The 20092-nt window shown below is 41.7% G+C and overlaps 1 protein-coding gene across 1 annotated transcript; it reads left to right on the top strand.

Moving 5' to 3' along the window:
• The first annotated feature begins 3591 nt into the window (after positions 1–3591).
• Positions 3592–4913, top strand: LOC123150665 (protein CURVATURE THYLAKOID 1A, chloroplastic). The gene is made up of 5 exons (XM_044570494.1): positions 3592–3889; positions 3974–4065; positions 4167–4274; positions 4389–4460; positions 4573–4913. Exons 1-5 carry the CDS (start codon positions 3763–3765, stop codon positions 4636–4638), a joined length of 465 nt encoding a protein of 154 aa, XP_044426429.1. The 5' UTR covers positions 3592–3762; the 3' UTR covers positions 4639–4913.
• The last annotated feature ends 15179 nt before the right edge of the window (positions 4914–20092 follow it).

Below are 20092 nucleotides of genomic sequence, written 5' to 3'. Positions count from 1 at the left end.
GAGAATTTGTTAAGGGCAAAAATGTCCAAAATCCTTCGAGTACTGCTTTCGCTATCCAAGCGATCACAAGTAACTTTTCTCGAGCTGCGGATCAGAAGAAACCGGATAAAGTTATGTGGGTGAAACCTCCAATCAATTCTTATAAATTAAATGTTGACGCCGCTTTTTTTGAAGATGGAACGGGTGCAGCTGCAGCAATTCTTCGAAACAACCGAGGAGAGGCTCTTGCGGGAGCATCCTGGTTGCTTCATCATCTCCTTGATGCAACAACGGCGGAAGCAGTAGCTATTCAGCGAGGACTAGAGTTGGTTGAAGGACTCGGCTGTCACCAGGTCATTGTTGAATCTGACTCATTGGAAGCTATTCAAGCATGCAATGGCGCGATTGAGATTTGGAGCCCCTATACTGCTATTTTGGCTGATTATTTTCAAAAAGCATACCGTATTGGTGCGGTATCCTTCACTCATTGCCCTAGGGAGGCTAATAGATTGGCGCACAATCTTGCTAGACATAGTTGCAATTTAAATTCTACTTTTGTTTGGGATGGTGATCCTCCCAGCTTTTTACTTTCGGACATTGTGGATGATGTAACTTTGATATGACTTTAATAAAGTGCGCCAAGTAGTTTTCAAAAAAAAAAACTATGGTCTCAAGTCACATTTCTAGCCCTCCCATCGTCACGCTAAGATTCGTGATGGCTTTTGTTTGTTACCACGGGAGCGACGGGTGTGCGGCTCATCTGTACAGGGGCTGCCTTACCCATCACCTTTCTACGAGCCCACAGACAAGCGACGAGTTACTTTTGCTTATTTGCACGAGTTGAGCTATGTGGGGTTTCTTCTTTTTACCCGACCAAAAAGGAAAGATGGGGATCGCTCCACGAGTTGAGCTATGTGGGGTTTCTTCTTTTTACCCGACCAAAAAGGAAAGATGGGGATCGCTCCAAGCTTTTTGCATGTTTTGTTATTTGCTCACGATAGCTTCTAGGGGTAAGCTCTTTTTTTTTTTTGGCGGATGAGGGGTAAGCTCTTTGTTATGACTTATTTACCCTTTTCTCATGATTAATTGCTGTTTTTGGGACGGAGGGAGTATATTAGAACATTGTGTCACTATTTTCTCTTTTCTTAACTTTAATAGATTAATTTTGTTTTAGCTTAATATTTGTTTTTACATAATTTGTCCCTTATAATTTTTAAATAAAAATTCACGGTGTCAACACAATAATGAAGTTGAGAAATAAAAAAAGGGTTGCAACTATGGTCGGGAGGGGGAGCCACATGCATGTCCTGCAACTGCAAGTGTTATAACCTGACTGCAACATTTTAAAAGGGGCCGCAACTGCATGTTTTCAAGTTGGATCACAACTACATGTTTTTAAGGTGGAGTCGCAACTGTATGTTTCAAGAGGGGCCGCAACTGCATGTCTGCAAGGTGAGTCGCAACAACATGATTTTAAGCCGGGGTCATAACTGCATGTTTTCAAGGTAGATCGTAATTGCATATTTTTAGAGGGGGGGGGGGGGGGGGGGGGGGTCACAACTGCATATTTTCAAGGTGAGTTACAACTGCATATTTATAAGAGAGGCCACAACTCCATGTGTTTAAGAGAGGCCGCAACTGCATGTTTTTAAGGTGGGTCGCAATTGCATATTTTTAAAATGGGGTCGCAGTGCAACTGTATGTTTTCAAGAGGGGTCGTAACTGCATGTTTTTAAAGTGGGTTGAAACTATATGTTTTCAAAAGAGGGTCGCAACTGTATGTTTTTAAGGTGAGTCAAAACTGCATGTTTTTAAGGTAGGTCGCAACGCATCTTTTTAAGGCAGGTTGAAACTGCATGTTTTCAAGGCGGGTCGCAACTGCACATTTTCAAGAGGGGTCGCAACTGAATGTTATTAAGGCGGGTCGCATCTGCATGTTTTCAACAAGGGGAGGGGGGGGGGGGGAGGGTGTTGCATCTGCATGTTTTCAACAGGGGGTCGCAACTACATGTCTTCAAGGTGAGATCACATGCATGTTTTTCAAGAGGAGTTGCTAAGGCATGTTGTGACTGCATGTATTTCAAGCGGGGTCGCAACTGCATGCTTTCAAGGGAGTGTCGTGACTGCATGTTTGAAAAAATCATGAGCTTTTTCAAATAAAAAAATCTCTATACACTTTGGGAACTTGTGATTTTTCGACAAATTCATGATTTCTAAAATTTCGTGAACTTTTTTTACATTTAGGATTTTTAAGTTTCACCAACATTTTTTTGAATTCATGATCAATTTTTGAAATTCATGAACATTTTTTGTATTTGACAAAATAAAAAATCACATGGTATATGGAGAAATGGAGCAACAGGAAATTGACATAGCTCTATTATTATAATTGCGGCGCCATTTTTGCCAACATATTATAGCGAAATGGAACAAAAGGAAATTAAAAAAATCATGGTTAATTAGTTTGTCGTGTTTTTTTTGACACAATACAGGCGTAAGCACTCATACATACGCGCATACACTCATCTCTATGAATACACACGCACACCCTATCCCTATGAGCACCTTCGAAAGACTGAGCCGGCATATCTTCTTGAGATTTATGAAATCACCGTAGGCACCTCATCATCGACGAGATCGTCTACTCCCATTGAAAGCGCATTGCCGGAAATCCTGAAATAAATTCAGGAATAATGTGAGTACTAGGACTTAAACTTTGATGGGCTGGGAATACCACAGTCCCTCCAACCATCCAACCACATGTTGGTTCGCTAATTAGTTTGTCATGTTAATTGTTCCTAAAACATGTTTTCCTACAAGTTCCCACTTTTTTTTTGAGTTAAACCTACAAGTTCCCACCTAGCTTCATCGTGGCTACAACTAGTAGTTCTGCTACTATTCAGCGTCGCAATAACAACTAGTAGTTGTGCTCAAGCCTCTTGCCGCACAACACAAAAAATTACTAGGCTAAGAAAAGACAAGAACACGCATTAGGCCAGCCCAAAAAGAAAAACAAACGAGATACAACTATGATGACATCAGCTGAGATGAATTAGAGCATAGTTATGTCTCAGCTAGACCAGTTCTAGCCAATCCTGGCAGTCTGTACTATGCGCTATATACTAACTCGTTGGCACTAATTATTTGAGGATCTTGTGTTTAGACTGCTATAGGAGTAGGAGACTAACCAAACGTTGCACAGATCCCCTAATATATTAGAAATTGCTGTTGTCGATGAGGTCAGACAGGCTTTAGTAGGGGAGCTGGGCGTCGGCGGCTTGTTCTAATGGGATAGTGATCATTCGATGATCTATTAATCTACAGATGGAGTGATTTTTATTATGTGTGTTCTGTTTTGTACTTCTGGTGGACTTTTGTATGAGGCCAAGTCTTTTTCATAAAAGAAAAAACTAAAAATTGCTGCAATAGCGAAACATACAGATGCAGAAGCTGAGTGGTACTAGCAAAATGCAAATCGACCTTGCATTGTCCCCAACCGTGAAATTCCCAGTCCCCACTCATCAGGCACCAACCAAAGGAATGCCTGGTACGGGAGGGCAGGGAGGCCATCCATGGATGTGAAGATAGGGAGGCAGCCAATCACAGCCAAGCGCGCCGCCACGTCACCGCTCCGAGGGACCAAAGACGCGGGCGAGCGCGGCCGCACAAGAGCCCCTCCTACACAACAACCGTTCCAGCTTTTGTTGTTCCGTTAGCACCAGCGAAACGCAGAGCGAGAGGCCGAGGAAGCGATAGCTCTAGCGATAAGGCACTGACAGATCAATGGCTGCCACGGCGTACTCCGTGGCCCTCCTCGGAGGGGCACGCCTCCCCGCCGCCACCGGCAACGCCGCCCCCCGCTCCTCCGCCCTCCTCCCGCGGCGCAACTTCCACCCTCTCCGCCTCCAAGGTGCACATGCATGCTAGTAGTATCTATCAGCCGGGTTTTTTCGGGGAAATTCTTTTGGCTCTGACGACTTCGCCGAGCTTGCAGATGCGCCCAGGCCGTCCCTGCTCCGCGTGAAGGCCGCCTCCGACGACACGTCGGCGAGCGGCGACGAGATCATCGAGGACCTCAAGGGGAAGGTTCGTACCAGCTACCTGCCTGCGTAAACGTATGGGCATATCAGTTCCTGGCTCCTGCACAATGTGCCTATCGTCACCCGTTCTCTTCTCCTGTGTGACAGTGGGAGGCGATTGAGGACAAGCCCACCTTCCTCCTCTACAGCGGCGGCGCCGTCGTGGCTCTCTGGCTCACCACCGTCGTCGTCGGCGCCATCAACTCCGTGCCGTTGGTACGTGCACGCTGACCAAATTAACCGCCTCTTGCGTTTTTTCGCAGTTAATCCCCAAGCTCTGAACTGTGGTGGATGATGAATTTATGATGTTCTGTGGTCTGCTTTGTGCAGCTCCCCAAGCTCCTGGAGCTGGTTGGGCTCGGCTACACCGGGTGGTTCGTCTACCGCTACCTCCTCTTCAAGGTATAACAATGCTAGCACATGGTACATCTTGTGTGCGTTTGAATTGAATTGGCCAATTTTGCATAGGATTATTAATTTACATGGATGCTTTGGTGTTTCTTACTTCTCACAGGAAAGCAGGAAAGAGTTGGCCACCGACATCGAGAGCTTGAAGAAGAAGATCGCCGGAACAGAATAAACTCAAGTTCTCTGGAACGTTTTCGATGGCTCCTTTGTCTGTCCATGTAATGGAAGAACACCTACTTGCTTAGAGTACCATCCACTGCATTTGTGTGTTACATACATATCTGTATGAAAAAAGAAATGCGCTTTGGTTGGTGTGCGGTGACAATAGTGAAATTGTATCAGTTTCTGGAAGTCTTCTATTGTTTTCTATATCAATGTGTTCATATGGGAAACGTGATCTGTCGAATTGACTTTATATGAATAAAATGAAACTCATATTGTATTGTAGAGGATAAGTGACTCAAAGCTGAGGCACACCTATTTTTAGTATATTTATTTGGTATAAATAAATAAATATAGAAAGGTGTAAATCATGATCTCTTAATCTACTTATGAGGTTTACATGCAAATAACATGTTTTAATTTGATATTACATGATAATGCAGGGTTGAAACTAATGAGTTATCTTAGTTTAATTTAGTAAAGTGCTACAATGACCATTATACCAAAATAAAATGTTGAAGTTACAATAAACATTTAGCAGCAACAGTTTATACCCCATTATTGCAATTGCCTGATATTCACCGTCAAAACAAAATTGCCTGATATTTGTAGTTGGAGGTGAACCCAAATCTACATTGAATATGGATATTTCATAGTCACTTTGGATATCGATGATTGTCTACCCACTTCATCATCTTTCAGTGTTGCTTCATGCGACGAGCATGACGCTTCCTTGGTGCTAGTGTTGCTAGGTACTATTAAGCTCACCGACTCCTCGGTGTTTTATAATGTGTGATATGTGTCGTCATCCCTTTTATAGGTTTTTATACACATTTGCGAGGAAAAACCTATTTTTTAGCTCTCAATGGTTTCTATAGTTCCCATCAACACACAAAACTAATTAAACATAATGTTTCCCGTTCATGACAATTAGGTTTTCATCATGACGTAAGCAAACCTCTTGTTTCCAAAAAGATCAAAAGTCATATACAGTCAACCACCCCTACAAGGCCATACTTACAAAGAAAACTACACACATGTACTTAGGAAATCGACGTTGTCTTTCTCCTGCGCTCGCCTGCAGAGCGCCTTGAGCAAAGCTTGATGTCGCCTCCGGGCCTTTGAAACACCATCAGAGCCAGGGAAATGTTGTTGAGCAACGGGTGTGAAGTCGACATTGGAGCTAGAATACGCCGGTGACAATGACCTGGCAAATATATTGTCATCTCAGGTAGGAAGGTGACAAACAGAGTGTTTGACAAAAAACTACCACATTTGAGGCTTCCGTCCCACGGAACTACCACTTTTTAAAAAGTGACCGAAAACTACCAAAAAATTGGAATCTCGTGACTAAAAACTACCACTTTCGGAAAATGGCCAGTTCAGACGATTTAAATGCTTTATGACATGCTGGACCTGTCTGTCAAGGCTGACGTGGCGGGAAAGTCAACTCTGTTATTTCGGACCATTAAGTTGACCGTTACGATAGGTGGACCCCACATGTCAGCATCACCTTCCTCCTCCTCTCTCTCTTTGTCATTTCAACAAACACCTTACCAGCAGTAGAGCAGCACACTAGCGGTAGCTCTTTGGACTGCAGCACGCCAACGAGCCGCTGCCGCCTGGCGTGTGACCTGGTCACCATTGAGTCGCCGGCGTCGTTACTCACGTGCTTGCGTGAGTGGTAGTCCAAAGGCCGAACGTCGTAGGGTGGTGGTCGGTGATGGCCTCGGGAGAGCCATGGGGCGGCGCAGGCAGGATGACGCTGGGAGGCGACAGAGCTGGATGGAGCCCAGGGCATGGAGGAGGCCACCGATGACGCACTCGACGGCGAGGGCCAACAACACATCAGCGGCAGGAGGGAGTCAATGGTGGCGGACGGCAAGGGAGGCAAGCAGCTCGGCCCTGGCGTTAGGCAGGGGTCACGGAGGAGATGCAGAAGGACCGCGGGCGAGGCTGGGAGGAGGCGCTTGGGGCCGGCCATGGCAGGCGGTGGATGGAGCATAGGCCGAGGTGCCATGGCAGGGGGAGCTCACCCGCGTGAGAAGCGAAGTCAGGGAGGAAGGGAAAGGATGTTGGGGAACGCAGTAATTTCAAAAAAATCATACGCACATGCAAGATCATGGTGATGCATAGCAACGAGAGGGAAGAGTATCGTCTACATAACCTTGTAGACCGTAAGAGGAAGCGTTATGACAACGCACTTGATGTAGTCATATGTCTTCACGATCGACCGATCCTAGTACCGAACGTACGGCACCTCCACGATCTGCACACGTTCAGCTCGGTGACGTCCCACGAACTCAAGATCCAGTAGAGCCTCGTGGGAGAGTTTCGTCAGCACGACGGTGTGATGACGGTGATGATGTTTCTACCGGAACAGGGCTTCGCCTAAGCACCGCTACGATATAACCGAGGTGGATTATGGTGGAGGAGGGCACCGCACACGGCTAAAAGATCAACTGATCAACTTGTGTATCCATGGGGTGTCCCCTCCCCCGTATATAAAGGAGTGGAGGAGGGGAAGGGCCGACCCTCTCTATGGCGCGCCCTGGGGGAGTCCTACCCCCTCCGGGAGTAGGATTCCCTCCTTTCCTAGTAGAAGTAGGAGCCCTTCTAAGTAGGAGTAGGAGTAGGAGAGGAAGGAAGGAGGAGAGAGGGAGGAAGGAAAGGGGGGCCGGCCCCCCTCCCCATTCGGATTGGGCTTGGGGGGCACGCTTCCCTCTTTTCCCTTCCCTCTCCTCTATTCCACTAAGGCCCAATAAGGCCCATATACTCCCCGGGGGGTTCCGGTAACCTCCCGGTACTCCGGAAAAATGCCCAAACCACTCGGAACCATTCCGATGTCCAAATATAGGCTTTCAATATATCGATCTTTATGTCTCGACCATTTCGAGACTCCTCGTCATGTTCGTGATCAAATACGGGATTCCGAACTACCTTTGGTACATCAAAACACATAAACTTGTAATACCGATCGTCACCGAACGTTAAGCGTGCGGACCCTACGGGTTCGAAAACTATGTAGACATGACCGAGACTCATCTCCGGTCAATAACCAATAGCGGAACCTGGATGCTCATATTGGTTCCTACATATTCTACGAAGATCTTTATCGGTCAAACCGCATAACGATATACGTTGTTCCCTTTGTCATCGGTATGTTACTTGCCCGAGATTCGATCGTCGGTATCTCAATACCTAGTTCAATCTCGTTATCAGCAAGTCTCTTTGCTCGTTTCGTAATGCAACAGCCCGTAACTAACTCGTTAGTCACATTGCTTGCAAAGCTTATAGTGATGTGCATTACCGAGAGGGCCCAGAGATACCTCTCCGACAATCGGAGTGACAAATCCTAATCTCGATCCATGCCAAATCAACAAACACCATCGGAGACACCTGTAGGGAACCTTTATAATCACCCAGTTACGTTGTGACGTTTGGTAGCACACAAAGTGTTCCTCCGGTATTCGGGAGTTGCATGATCTCATAGTCATAGGAACATGTATAGTTATGGAGAAAGCAAAAGCAACAAACTAAACGATCATCGTGCTAAGCTAACGGATGGGTCAAGTCAATCACATCATTCTCTAATGATGTGATCACGTTAATCAATTGAAAACTCATGTCTATGGTTAGGAAACATGACCATCATTGATTCATTGGGCTAGTCAAGTAGAGGCAAACTAGTGACACTTTGTTTGTCTATGTATTCACACATGTACTAAGTTTCTGGTTAATACAATTCTAGCATGAATAATAAACATTTATCATGATATAAGGAAATATAAATAACAACTTTATTATTGCCTCTAGGGCATATTTCCTTTAGTCTCCCACTTGCACTAGAGTCAATAATCTAGATTACACTGTAATGATTCTAACACCCATGGAGTCTTGGTGCTGATCATGTTTTGCTCCTGAGAGAGGCTTAGTCAATGGGTCTGCAACATTCAGATCCGTATGTATCTTGCAAATCTCTATGTCTCCCTCCTTGACTTGAGATCACGGATGGAATTGAAGCGTCTTTTGATGTGCTTGGTTCTCTTGTGAAATCTGGATTCCTTTGCCAAGGCAATTGCTCCAGTATTGTCACAAAAGATTTTCATTGGACCCGATGCACTAGGTATGACACCTAGATCGGATATGAACTCCTTCATCTAGACTCCTCCATTTGCTGCTTCTGAAGTAGCTATGTATTCCGCTTCACACGTAGATCCCGCCACGACGCTCTGCTTGGAACTGCACCAACTGACAGCTCCACCATTTAATAAAAACACGTATTCGGTTTGTGACTTAGAGTCATCCGGATCAGTGTCAAAGCTTGCATCGACGTAACTGTTTATGACGAGCTCTTTGTCACCTCCATATACGAGAAACATATCATTAGTCCTTTTCAGGTATTTCAGGATGTTCTTGACCGTTGTCCAGTGATCCACTCCTGGATTACTTTGGTACCTCCCTCCTAAACTTATAGCAAGGCACACATCAGGTCTGGTACACAGCATTGCATACATGATAGAGCCTATGGCTGAAGCATAGGGAACACCTTTCATTTTCTCTCTATCTTCTGCAGTGGTCGGGCATTGAGTCTGACTCAACTTCACACCTTGTAATACAGGCAAGAACCCTTTCTTTGCTTGATCCATTTTGAACTTCTTCAAAACTTTATCAAGGTATGTGCTTTGTGAAAGTCCAATTAAGCGTCTTGATCTATCTCTATAGATCTTGATGCCCAATATATAAGCAGCTTCACTGAGGTCTTTCATTGAAAAATTCTTATTCAAGTATCCTTTTATGCTATTCATAAATTCAGTATCATTTTCGATCAACAATATGTCATCTACATATAAGACCAGAAATGCTACAGAGCTCCCACTCACTTTCTTGTAAATACAGGCTTCTCCAAAAGTCTGTATAAAACCATATGCTTTGATCAAACTATCAAAGCGTATATTCCAACTCCGAGAGGCTTGCACCAGTCCATAAATGGATCGCTGGAGCTTGCACACTTTGTTAACACCTTTTGGATCGACAAAACCTTCTGGTTGCATCATATACAACTCTTCTTTGAGGTATCCATTAAGGAATGCAGTTTTGACATCCATTTACCAAATTTCATAGTCATTAAATGCGGCAATTGCTAACATGATTTGGACGGACTTAAGCATCGCTACGGGTGAGAAGGTCTCATCATAGTCAACTCCTTGAACTTGTCGAAAATGTTTTGCAACAAGTCAAGCTTTGTAGACAGTAACATTACTGTCAGCGTCAGTCTTCTTCTTGAAGATCCGTTTATTTTCTATGGCCTGCCGATCAACAGGCAAGTCAACCAAAGTCCACACTTTGTTCTCTGATACGTCTCCAACGTATCTATAATTTTTGCTTGTTTCATGCTATTATATTATCAACCTTGGATGTTTTATATGCATTTATATGCTATTTTATATGATTTTTGGGACTAACCTATTAACCTAGAGCCCAGTGCCAGTTTATGTTTTTTCCTTGTTTTTGAGTTTCGCAGAAAAGGAAAACCAAACGGAGTCCAATTGACCCGAAACTTCACGGAACTTATTTTTGGACCAGAAGAAGGACACGGAGTAGAAGAGTTGGGCCAGAAGAGTCCCGGGCTGCCCATGAGGGTGGGGGGCGCACCCACCCCCTGGGCGCGCCTCCCTGCCTCGTGGACAGCCCGGAGACCCCCCTGATACGTCTCCAACGTATCTATAATTTTTGATTGCTCCATGCTATATTATTTACTGTTTTGAATGTTTATGGGCTTTATTATACACTTTTATATCATTTTTGGGACTAACCTATTAACCCAGAGCCCAGTGCCAGTTTTCTGTTTTTACCCTGTTTTAGGGTTTCGAAGAAAAGGAAAACCAAACGGAGTCCAATTGACCTGAAACTTCACGGAACTCATTTTTGGAAGGAAAGAAGCCCAGAAGACTTGGAGTGCACGTCGGAGAATCTGCGAGGAGGTCACGAGGCAGGGGGCGCGCCCACCCCCTGGGCGCGCCCTCCACCCTCGTCAGCCCCTCGTGCCCCCCCTGACGTACTTCTTCTGCCTATATATTTCCATATACCCTAAAAACATCCTTGGACACAATAGATCGGGAGTTCCGCCGCCAGAAGCCTCCGTAGCCACCGAAAACCAATCTAGACCCGTTCCGGCACCCTGCCGGAGGGGGCAATCCTTCTCCGGTGGCCATCTTCATCATCCCGGTGCTCTCCATGACGAGGAGGGGGTAGTTCTCCCTTGGGGCAGAGGGTATGTACCAGTAGCTATGTGTTTGATCTCTCTCTCTCTCTCTCTCTCGTGTTCTTGAGATGATACGATCTTGATGTATCGCGAGCTTTGCTATCATATTTGGATCCTATGATGTTTCTTACCCCTCTACTCTCTTGTAATGAATTGAGTTTCCCCTTTGAAGTTATCTTATCGGATTGAGTCTTTAAAGATTTGAGAACACTTGATGTATGTCTTGCCGTGCGTATCTGTGGTGACAATGGGATACCACGTGATTCACTTGATGTATGTTTTGGTGACCAACTTGCGGGTTACGCCCATGAACCTATGCATAGGGGTTGGAACACGTTTTTGTCGTGATTCTCCGGTAGGAACTTTGGGGCACTCTTTGAGGTCTTATGTGTTGGTTGAATAGATGAATCTGAGATTGTGTGATGCATATCGTATAATCATACCCACGGATACTTGAGGTGACATTGGAGTATCTAGGTGACATTAGGGTTTTGGTTGATTTGTGTCTTAAGGTGTTATTCTAGTACGAACTCTAGGGCTGTTTGTGACACTTATAGGAATAGCCCAACGGATTGATTGGAAAGAATAACTTTGAGGTGGTTTCGTACCCTACCATAATCTCTTCGTTTGTTCTCCGCTATTAGTGACTTTGGAGTGACTCTTTGTTGCATGTTGAGGGATAGTTATGTGATCCAATTATGTTATTATTGTTGAGAGGACTTGCACTAGTGAAAGTATGAACCCTAGGCCTTGTTTCCTAGCATTGCAATACCGTTTACGCTCACTTTTATCATTCGTTACCTTGCTGTTTTTATTATTTCAGATTACAAATACCTTTATCTACTATCCATATACCACTTGTATCACCATCTCTTCGCCGAACTAGTGCACCTATACAATTTACCATTGTATTGGGTGTGTTGGGGACACAAGAGACTCTTTGTTATTTGGTTGCAGGGTTGCTTGAGAGAGACCATCTTCATCCTACGCCTCCTACGGATTGATAAACCTTAGGTCATCCACTGGAGGGAAATTTGCTACTGTCCTACAAACCTCTGCACTTGGAGGCCCAACAACGTCTACAATAAGAAGGTTGTGTAGTAGACATCAAGCTCTTTTCTGGTGCCGTTGCCGGGGAGGTGAGTGCTTGAAGGTATATCTTTAGATCTTGCAATCGAGTCTTTTAGTTTCTTGTTTTATCACTAGTTTTGTTTATAAAAGAAAACTATAAAAAATGGAATTGAGTTTGTATTATACTCTTCACCTTTTTAATATCTTTCGTGAGTATGATGGAAAGGATAATTGTGCTCAAGTGCTAGAAGAAGAAATCTGTAGAATGTTTGGCACTAAATATTTAAATGATGAGCATGATTGCAATGTTGTTAGTATGAATTCCTTGAATATCTATGATGCTAATGATATGCAAAGCCACAAGCTTGGGGAAGCTACGTTTGATGAAGATGATATTTTTTGTCCCCCATGTTTTGATGAGAAAATTTATTATGATTAAAGCATGCCTCCTATTTATGATGATTATATTGATGAAAGTGGATTTGGAGAGGTCATGACTTTATTTAGTAATGATTCCACTATTCCGGAAGAGGTTCCAATTGATTATGAAAACAAAGTTGCTATCTATGATGATCATTGTGTTGACTTGTATGCTATAAAGAATAATGATATCCATGAAACTTGTCATCTTGATCTTAATTTTCATTCACATGATAATTATTTTGTTGAGTTTGCTCCCACTATTATTCATGAGAACAATTTTGCTTATGTGGAGAGTAATAAAATTTCTATACTAGTAGATCATGAAAAGAATGCTTTAGGTGCTGGTTATATTGTTGAATTAATTCATGATGCTACTGAAAATTATTATGAGGGAGGAATATATACTTGTAGGAATTGCAATAATATAAAATTTCCTCCCTATGTGCTTAAAGTTTCAAAGTTATGTTTGCTTTGCCCTCCTATGCTAGTTGATTATTGTTCCCTCAAGTTGTTTGCTCACAAAATCCCTATGCATAGGAAGTGGGATAGACTTAAATGTGCTAGTAATATTCTTCATGATGCTCTCTTTATGTTTCAATTCTTATCTTTTATGTGAGCATCATTGAAATCGTCATGCCTAGCTAGGGGCATTAAACGATAGCGCTTGTTGGGAGGCAACCCAATTTTATTTTCGTTCCTTGCTTTTTGTTCCTGTTTAGTAATAAATAATTCATCTAGCCTCTGCTTAGATGTGGTTTTATGCTTTTAATTAGTGTTTGTGCCAATTAGAACCTTTGGGAAGACTTGGGAAAAGTCTTGTTGATCATGCTGTAAAAAACAGAAACTTTAGCGCTCACGGGAATTGCTGCCAATTTTATTTGGAGAGTGATATTTAGTTAATTCTTTTTGCAGATGATTAATAGATAAATTACTCAGGTCCATCAATTTATTTTATAATTTTTGGGGTTCCATAAGTTTGCGTTAGTTACAGATTACTACAGACTGTTCTGTTTTTGACAGATTCTGTTTTTCGTGTGTTGTTTGCTTATTTTGATGAATCTATGGCTAGTAAAAGAGTTTATAAACCATAGAGAAGTTGGAATAAATTAGGTTTAACACCAATATAAATAAATAATGAGTTCATTACAGTACCTTGAAGTGGTGATTTATTTTCTTATACTAACGGAGCTTACGAGTTTTCTAGTTAAGTTTTGTGTTGTGAAGTTTTCAAGTTTTGGGTAAAGATTCGATGGACTATGGAATAAGGAGTGGCAAGAGCCTAAGCTTGGGGATTCCCAAGGCACCCCAAGGTATTATTCAAGGACAACCAAAAGCCTAAGCTTGGGGATGCCCCGGAAGGCATCCCCTCTTTCGTCTTCGTTCATCGGTAACTTTACTTGGAGCTATATTTTTATTTACCACATGATATGTGTTTTGCTTGGAGCGTCAATTTATTTTGTTAGGATTTGCTTGCTGTTATTTAGAACAATGTTTTCATCTTTTATTTCAATAAAAGTGGCATTGATAGCCTTTACTATGCCTATGTTACAAGTCCACATGTTGCTGTTTGAAAACAGAAAGTTTACCGCCGTTGCAATAATTCCCTAGAAAAGTCAGAATGTGATAAAATGTTGAAACATTTTTCATATTAATCTCTGATAAATTTACTACAGTGGTAATTTTCTTTCATAATTTTTTGAGCTAGGGAAGTATGGATGTTGCTGCATTCTTTACAGACTATCCTGTTTAGGCAGATTGTTGTTATGTTTGCATTGTTTGCATATGTTTGCTTCTTTAATGATTCTATTTGAGGATAGGACTATTAAATATGCAGAGGCATTTAGTATGAAATGGTGAATAATAATTTTAGTGATTTTCTACAGTGTAGTATGATAAGGTTTTGGCAATGGTTCATACTAACTTATCTCACGAGTCCTTGTTGAGTTTTGTGTGGATGAAGCTTTTGAGATTTAGGGAGGCCGTGATATGAGAGGAATTAAGGAGACACAAAAGCTCAAGCTTGGGGATGCCAAAGGCACCCCAAGATAATATTTCAAGAAGTCTCAAGCGTCTAAGCTTGGGGATGCCCCGGTTGGCATCGCACCTTTCTTCTTCAACAATTATCGGTTAGTTTCGGTTGATCCTAGGTTTTAGCTTCTTCACATGATGTTTGCCATTCTTAGAATGTCATTTTATTTTGCTTTGCTTGCTGTTTGAATAAAGTATCAAGATCTGAAATTATTAAATGTTAGAGAGTCTTCACATAGTTACATAATTATACAACTACTCATTGATCTTCACTTATATCTTTCGGAGTAGTTGTCATTTGCTCTAGTGCTTCACTTATATCTTTTTAGAGCACGGTGGTGGTTTTATTTTGTACAAATATATGAACTCCCATGCTTCACTTAGATTATTTTGAGAGTCTTAAATAGCATGGTAATTTGCTTAAAATCCTAATATGGTAGGTATACAAGATTAATAATAAAATTCTCTTATGAGTGTTTTGAATACTAAGAGAAGTTTGATGCTTGATGATTGTTTTGAGATATGAAGGTAATAATATCATTGTCGTGCTAGTTGAGTAGTTGTGAAATTGAGAAATTCTTGTGTTGAAGTTTGCAAGTCCCGTAGCATGCACGTATGGTAAACGTTATGCAACAAATTTGAAACATGAGGTGTTATTTGATTGTCTTCCTTATGAGTGGCGGTCGGGGACGAGCGATGGTCTTTTCCTACCAATCTATCCCCCTAGGAGCATGCGCGTAGTGCCGAGGTTTTTGATGACTTGTAGATTTTTGCAATAAGTATGTGAGTTCTTTACGACTAATGTTGAGTCCATGGATTATACGCACTCTCACCCTTCCATCCTTGCTAGCCTCTTCGGTACCGTGCATTGCCCTTTCTCACATTGAGAGTTGGCGCAAACTTCGCCGGTGCATCCAAACCCCGTGATATGATACGCTCTTTCACACATAAACCTCCTTATATCTTCCTCAAAACAGCCACCATACCTACCTATTATGGCATTTCCATAGCCATTCCGAGATATATTGCCATGCAACTTTCCATCATTCTGTTCATCATGACACATTCATCATTGTCATATTGCTTAGCATGATCATGTAGTTGACATAGTATTTGTGGCAAAGCCACCGTTCATAATTCTTTCATACATGTCACTCTTGGTTCATTGCATATCCCGGTACACCGCCGGAGGCATTCATATAGAGTCATCTTTGTTCTAGTATCGAGTTGTAATCATTGAGTTGTAAATAAATAGAAGTGTGATGATCATCATTATTAGAGCATTGTCCCAAGTGAGGAATAAAAAAAGAAAGGCCATAAAAAAGAGAAGGCCCAAAAAAGAGAAAGGCCATAAAAAAGAGAAGGCCCCAAAAAATGAGAGAAAAAGAGAGAAGGGACAATGTTACTATCCTTTTACCACACTTGTGCTTCAAAGTAGCACCATGATCTTCATAGTAGAGAGTCTCTCATGTTATCACTTTCATATACTAGTGGGAATTTTTCATTATAGAACTTGGCTTGTATATTCCAACAATGGGCCTCCTCAAGTGCCCTAGGTCTTCGTGAGCAAGCAAGTTGGATGCACACCCACTAGTTTCTTTTGTTGAGCTTTCATACATTTATAGCTCTAGTGCATCCGTTGCATGGCAATCCCTACTCCTTGCATTAACATCAATCGGTGGGCATCTCCATAGCCCATTGATTAGCCTCGTTGATGTGAGACTTTCTCCTTTTTTGTCTTCTCCACATAACCCGCCTCATTATATTCTATCCACCCATAGTGCTATGTCCATGGCTCGCGCTCATATATTGCGTGAAAGTTTATAGGTTTGAGATTACTAAAGTATGAAACAATTGCTTGGCTTGTCATCGGGGTTGTGCATGATGAGAGCATTCTTGTGTGACGAAAATGGAAGCATGACTAAACTATATGATTTTGTAGGGATGAACTTTCTTTGGCCATGTTATTTTGAGAAGACATAATTGCTTAGTTAGTATGCTTGAAGTATTATCATTTTTATGTCAATATGAACTTTTGTCTTGAATCTTTCGGATCTGAATATTCATACCACAATTAAGAAGAATTACATTGAAATTATGCCAAGTAGCACTCCGCATCAAAAATTCTGTTTTTATCATTTACCTACTCGATGACGAGCAGGAATTAAGCTTGGGGATGCTGATACGTCTCCAACGTATCTATAATTTTTGATTGCTCCATGCTATATTATTTACTGTTTTTAATGTTTCTGGGCTTTATTATACACTTTTATATCATTTTTGGGACTAACCTATTAACCCACAGCCCGGTGCCAGTTTCTGTTTTTACCCTGTTTTAGGGTTTCGAAGAAAAGGAAAACCAAACGGAGTCCAATTGACCTGAAACTTCACGGAACTCATTTTTGGAAGGAAAGAAGCCCAGTAGACTTGGAGTGCACGTCGGGGGATCTGCGAGGAGGTCACGAGGCAGGGGGGGCGCGCCCTCCACCCTTGTGAGCCCCTCGTGCCCCCCCTGACGTAGTTCTTCCGCCTATATATTTCCATATACCCTAAAAACATCCGTGGACACAATAGATCGGGAGTTCCGCCGCCAGAAGCCTCCATAGCCACCGAAAACCAATCTAGACCCGTTCCGGCACCCTGCCGGAGGGGGCAATCCTTCTCCGGTGGCCATCTTCATCATCCCGGTGCTCTCCATGACGAGGAGGGAGTAGTTCTCCCTTGGGGCTGAGGGTATGTACCAGTAGCTATGTGTTTGATCTCTCTCTCTCTCTCTCTCTCTCGTGTTCTTGAGATGATACGATCTTGATGTATCGCGAGCTTTGCTATCATATTTGGATCCTATGATGTTTCTTCCCCCCTCTACTCTCTTGTAATGAATTGAGTTTCCCCTTTGAAGTTATCTTATCGGATTGAGTCTTTAAAGATTTGAGAACAGTTGATGTATGTCTTGCCGTGCGTATCTGTGGTGACAATGGGATACCACGTGATTCACTTGATGTATGTTTTGGTGATCAACTTGCGGGTTCCGCCCATGAACCTATGTTTAGGGGTTGGCACAGGTTTTCGTCATGATTCTCCAGTAGGAACTTTGGGGCACTCTTTGAGGTCTTATGTGTTGGTTGAATAGATGAATCTGAGATTCTGTGATGCATATCGTATAATCATACCCACGGATACTTGAGGTGACATTGGAGTATCTAGGTGACATTAGGGTTTTGGTTGATTTGTGTCTTAAGGTGTTATTCTAGTACGAACTCTAGGGCTGTTTGTGACACTTATAGGAATAGCCCAACGGATTGATTGGAAAGAATAACTTTGAGGTGGTTTCGTACCCTACCATAATCTCTTCGTTCGTTCTCCGCTATTAGTGACTTTGGAGTGACTCTTTGTTGCATGTTGAGGGATAGTTATGTGATCCAATTATGTTATTATTGTTGAGAGGACTTGCACTAGTGAAAGTATGAACCCTAGGCCTTGTTTCCTAGCATTGCAATACCGTTTACGCTCACTTTTATCATTAGTTACCTTGCTGTTTTTATATTTCAGATTACAAATACCTTTATCTACTATCCATATACCACTTGTATCACCATCTCTTCGCCGAACTAGTGCACCTATACAATTTACCATTGTATTGGGTGTTTTGGGGACACAAGAGACTCTTTGTTATTTGGTTGCAGGGTTGCTTGAGAGAGACCATCTTCATCCTACGCCTCCCACGGATTGATAAACCTTAGGTCATCCACTCGAGGGAAATTTGCTACTGTCCTACAAGCCTCTGCACTTGGAGGCCCAACAATGTCTACAAAAAGAAGGTTGTCTAGGAGACATCAAGCTCTTTTCTAGCGCCGTTGCCGGGGAGGTGAGTGCTTGAAGGTATATATTTAGATCTTGCAATCGAGTCTTTTAGTTTCTTGTTTTATCACTAGTTTTGTTTATAAACGAAAACTATAAAAAATGGAATTGAGTTTGTCTCATACTCTGCACCTTTTTAATATCTTTCGTGAGTATGATGGAAAGGATAATTGTGCTCAAGTGCTAGAAGAAGAAATCTATCGAATGTTTGGCACTAAATATTTGAATGATGAGCATGATTGCAATGTTGTTAGTATGAATTCCTTGAATATCTATGATGCTAATGATATGCAAAACCACAAGCTTGGGGAAGCTATGTTTGATGAGGATGATATTTTTTGTCCCCCAAGTTTTGATGAGCAAATTTATTATGATGAAAGCATGCCTCCTATTTATGATGATTATATTGATGAAAGTGGATTTGGAGAGGTCATGACTTTATTTAGTAATGATTCCACTATTTCGGAAGAGGTTCCAATTGATTATGAAAACAAAGTTGCTATCTATGATGATTATTGTGATGACTTGTATGCTATAAAGAATAATGATATCCATGAAACTTGTCATCTTGATCTTAATTTGCAATCACATGATAATTATTTTGTTGAGTTTGCTCCCACTATTATTCATCAGAAGAATTTTGCTTATGTGGCGAGTAATAAAATTTCTATAGTAGTAGATCATGAAAAGAATGCTTTAGGTGCTGGTTATATTGTTGAATTCATTCATGATGCTACTGAAAATTATTATGAGGGAGGAATATATACTTGTAGGAATTTCAATAATATCAAATTTCCTCCCTATGTGCTTAAAGTTTCAAAGTTATGTTTGCTTTGCCCTCCTATGCTAGTTGATTATTGTTCCCACAAGTTGTTTGCTCACAAAATCCCTATGCATAGGAAGTGGGTTAGAATTAAATGTGCTAGTAATATTCTTCATGATGCTCTCTTTATGTTTCATTTCTTATCTTTTATGTGAGCATCATTGAAATCATCATGCTTAGCTAGGGGCATTAAACGATAGCGCTTGTTGGGAGGCAACCCAATTTTATTTTTGTTCCTCGCTTTTTGTTCCTGTTTAGTAATAAATAATTCATCTAGACTCTGTTTAGATGTGGTTTTATGCTTTTAATTAGTGTTTGTGCCAAGTAGAACCTTTGGGAAGACTTGGGGAAAGTCTTGTTGATCATGCTGTAAAAAACAGAAACTTTAGCGCTCACGAGAATTGATGCCATTTTTATTTGGAGAGTGATATTTAGTTAATTCTTTTTTAAGATGATTAACAGATAAAGTACTCAGATCCATCAATTTATTTTATAATATTTGGGGTTCCAGAAGTTTGCATTAGTTACAGATTACTACAAACTGTTCTGTTTTTGACAGATTCTGTTTTTCGTGTGTTGTTTGCTTATTTTGATGAATCTATGGCTAGTAAAAGACTTTATAAACCATATAGAAGTTGGAATACAGTAGGTTTAACACCAACATAAATAAAGAATGAGTTCATTACAGTACCTTGAAGTGGTGATTTATTTTCTTATACTAACGGAGCTCACGAGTTTTCTACTTTAAGTTTTGTGTTGTGAAGTTTTCAAGTTTTGAGTCAAAGATTCGATGGAATATGGAATAAGGAGTGGCAAGATACTAAGATTGGGGATGCCCAAGGCACCCCAAGGTATTATTCAAGGACAACCAAAAGCCTAAGCTTGGGGATGCCCCGGAAGGCATCCCCTCTTTCGTCTTCGTTCATCGGTAACTTTACTTGGAGCTATATTTTTATTTACCACATGATATGTGTTTTGCTTTGAGCATCAATTTAT

The sequence above is a fragment of the Triticum aestivum genome, chromosome 7A (genome assembly GCF_018294505.1).
Source record: "Triticum aestivum cultivar Chinese Spring chromosome 7A, IWGSC CS RefSeq v2.1, whole genome shotgun sequence".
In the NCBI taxonomy this organism is placed as follows: Eukaryota; Viridiplantae; Streptophyta; class Magnoliopsida; order Poales; family Poaceae; genus Triticum; species Triticum aestivum.
This window is presented reverse-complemented; position numbering and strand designations above follow the sequence as displayed.